The sequence below is a fragment of the Electrona antarctica genome (assembly GCF_951216825.1).
Source record: "Electrona antarctica genome assembly, chromosome: 9".
NCBI lineage: Eukaryota > Metazoa > Chordata > Actinopteri > Myctophiformes > Myctophidae > Electrona > Electrona antarctica.
Genome location: NC_136790.1, coordinates 42,926,874 through 42,929,829, shown reverse-complemented (window position 1 = coordinate 42,929,829; position 2,956 = coordinate 42,926,874). Strand labels below are relative to the sequence as shown.

Here is a 2,956-nt window from a genome sequence, read left to right as displayed (position 1 = left end):
TTTTTTTGTGTGTGATTTTTATAAAAAGTTAAAGAAATGTCAAAAATAACATTGGGCACCCTGGGTCACTATTTTGAAAATGTTGAAAGGGCACACAAAGTGTTTTAAGACCTGTTCTGAACAATTAGGTCCCATCTTTAATTATACATTTAACTAATCTCTTTTAAAGCCAGCAGATGGTGCCGTCCATCTGGAAGCAGTCCACTGTTGCACCTGTTGCCACGATTTCAGACCGGTGGGTCTCACCTCCCCGATCATGAAACAGTTTGAGAAGCTAGTCAAGCTAGAACTTGTGTCGAAAACTGAGAGCCTACTAGACCCTCTTCAGTTTGCATATAGGGAAGGCATGGGCATCCAGGATGCAACTGCCACTCTACTCAACCTACTTTATACTGGATGCCCACGGTGCAGTACGTAGTTCAAACTAGTCATTGGTCCGACAAACGACACCCCAACCCACCTCAAACCCTAACCTAACCATAACCGCAAGCACGGGAGCAGCGCATGTCCGACATGCGGACGCATGTCGGACTAATGCTCCGTCGGAATTACATGCGGTCCCCACTTTATAAACATCTGGAAAGTAAAAAATCATGCCATATATGCTCAGCTCTACTTACGCATCAAATGCACTGAACTCCAAAGTCAGACGTGTGGGTAGGCCAACTGCATCACCTTTTAGGAGAAAATTTTGCAGTAAATGGGTGAATGAAGCTGGCATTTAGAATGGCTTTTTCAAAGAGCAAACATCACGTCATTTTAAAATACATAAATAAGAAAAGGCCGCACACACGTAGCCACGATGCTGTATATTTATTGAGAAGAAACCAACGTTTCGACCTTTTCGGCCTTCTTCAGGGAATGATTCCCTGAAGAAGGCCGAAAGGTCGAAACGTTGGTTTCTTCTCAATAAATATACAGCATCGTGGCTACGTGTGTGCGGCCTTTTCTTATTTTTACTTATTTACTGCCTTAGGCCAGCACCTCACCAATACTGGTGTGCGCCCTTTCCTGCTTTATCTAATGACTGCTATCATAAGAGAATAAAAAGTATCCGACCTGAATTTTATCGAGACCTCATCCTACTTTAATTATTAAAGTCCTACTGAAACATAAATTGCTTCACATTCATAATATACTGCTTGTGAGTTAAACAGAGTTACACCAACCATTGTAGTAGTATGCTTTGATACATTTGGGGCTCTCGTCGAGCCTGTAATCATTGAGCTTCTTCTGGGTGAGCTGGTGCCAGAAACCTGCCTCCAGAGCACTGCAGAAGGGAGCAAACTGCAGCTTGGGCTGCTCTGCATCGGAGGGACCCTGCTTCACTGGAGCCAGACGCCATCGGAACGTCACTGATAGACTGTGTGACTGACTGACCACTACGGTGTACAAACTGCAGAAGAAAGCAGTCCAAACTTGTATTGCACGCTAGCAGGACAGTCATTGCGACCGGAAACAGACTGCAGAAGTGATACTGCCACGATCCGTTGTATAAACCAGGGGTTCTCAACCCGTGGGTCGCGACCCCTAAGGGGGAGGGGGGTCGCCAAATTATTTTGGGGGTCCCCAAATTATATATATATATATTTTTTGCAACTGAATGGCTGGAAAAATGGAAATTAAGAGTTTACATAGTACACATAGTGATTATATCTGGTTTCAGTATTCATTTATGATATATTTTCTCTAATATTAAGGTTATTTTTGCAGTCAGTTTGTATTGGGGGTGGGGAGGGGGGGGGTGGGGCGGGGGTCGCGAGACATGGCCAAAGCATTTCCGGTGGTCACCAGCCAAAAACGTTGAGAACCCCTGGTATAAACTATGAAGAAAGGGAGGAGCCTAAAATAGTGCAAACATAAACGCATACAAAACTATGTTGATGACTGCTGATGAGGCATAATACCCTCGACATTCAATCTGTCAATCATTAATTAAGGGCAGCAAATTGAATCAGTCAATGAGCATGACCCTTCTAAACAGAAAAACAGTTTCATTGGACTTGTATCCTGGGTTGAAGTTATATCGTGTTGAAACTTGTATTTCTTTAATCAGGTCCAAAATAAAAATAGAAAATTATAAAAATAAAAATCAAGACCACATTAGTTGCAATGTTTTCAGTTTGATTACGTATGGAAATCTGTTGCATGTCCTGACAGTCCGGCAGCCGGGGGTGTGGAGTGGGAAATTTGGTATAGTTTTTTTGTTTTTAATTATTGGCCTAAAATATTCTATTCTAGTCTATATACATACATTCAGGAATGCACTGCGTCCCCCTGTGCAGCCGCTGACTGGCTGTCGGTATTGAGCAATTTGTTTTATAGGGGTTTATATGTGACCATAACATTAACATCCTATATAAGATTAAAAAAATATCAACATTTCATTATGCTTTAAGTAGCATGTGACGTGTCAAACTACGGGGGTTTCTAGCTCTGGTCCATAGCTTTAATGTCGTTGCATTTAGAGCTATGTTGCCGATGACTTCCGGGGCTCGCATACAAGCAGACCAGCCTCTCGTCTTTAGCGTAAATAAAAATAACATTTTTGCTTCTCACCAATACAAAGGCGGGTTGTGTCATTAGAAAGCCTACTTTCCTTAGTGGAAGCACTCTGAGCCCCCCACCACACTTATAAAAAAGGTACTTTTTGGCCAGAAAGGGATTTCTTTTCACCGGAGGAAAAATATTCTCTATGTGGGTTTTCTCTGGGCAATATCGGTAGAAGGCGCAGTGGAGTAACTAAAAGTATTTTTTCCCGGTGGAATAATAATCCCTTTTTGGCCAAAAAGTACCTTTTATACATGTGGTGGGGGCTCAAGGCTCATTCATAGTCTGGAATTTCAGTGGTGAGGTGACCACCGAACTACAACATGACGTCACGAGTCGCGGTGAAGAGCAAACCACCGCCACCGCCCTTCTCTCTGTTTTTACTCACCACCGCTCAACGTTATTT

General features: G+C 42.8%; 1 protein-coding gene across 1 annotated transcript in view; it reads right to left on the bottom strand.

The window, feature by feature from the left end:
* The window catches only part of atg7 (ATG7 autophagy related 7 homolog), a gene marked incomplete at its 5' end in the record, with an annotated part of 143,863 nt that extends 142,518 nt beyond the window's left edge, over positions 1–1,345 (bottom strand). The window contains 3 exon segments of the mRNA XM_079510388.1: positions 621–675; positions 1,170–1,314; positions 1,316–1,345. Of these exon segments, the coding sequence (XP_079366514.1) occupies positions 621–675; positions 1,170–1,314; positions 1,316–1,345 (230 nt within the window).
* Positions 1,346–2,956: the final 1,611 nt, after the last annotated feature.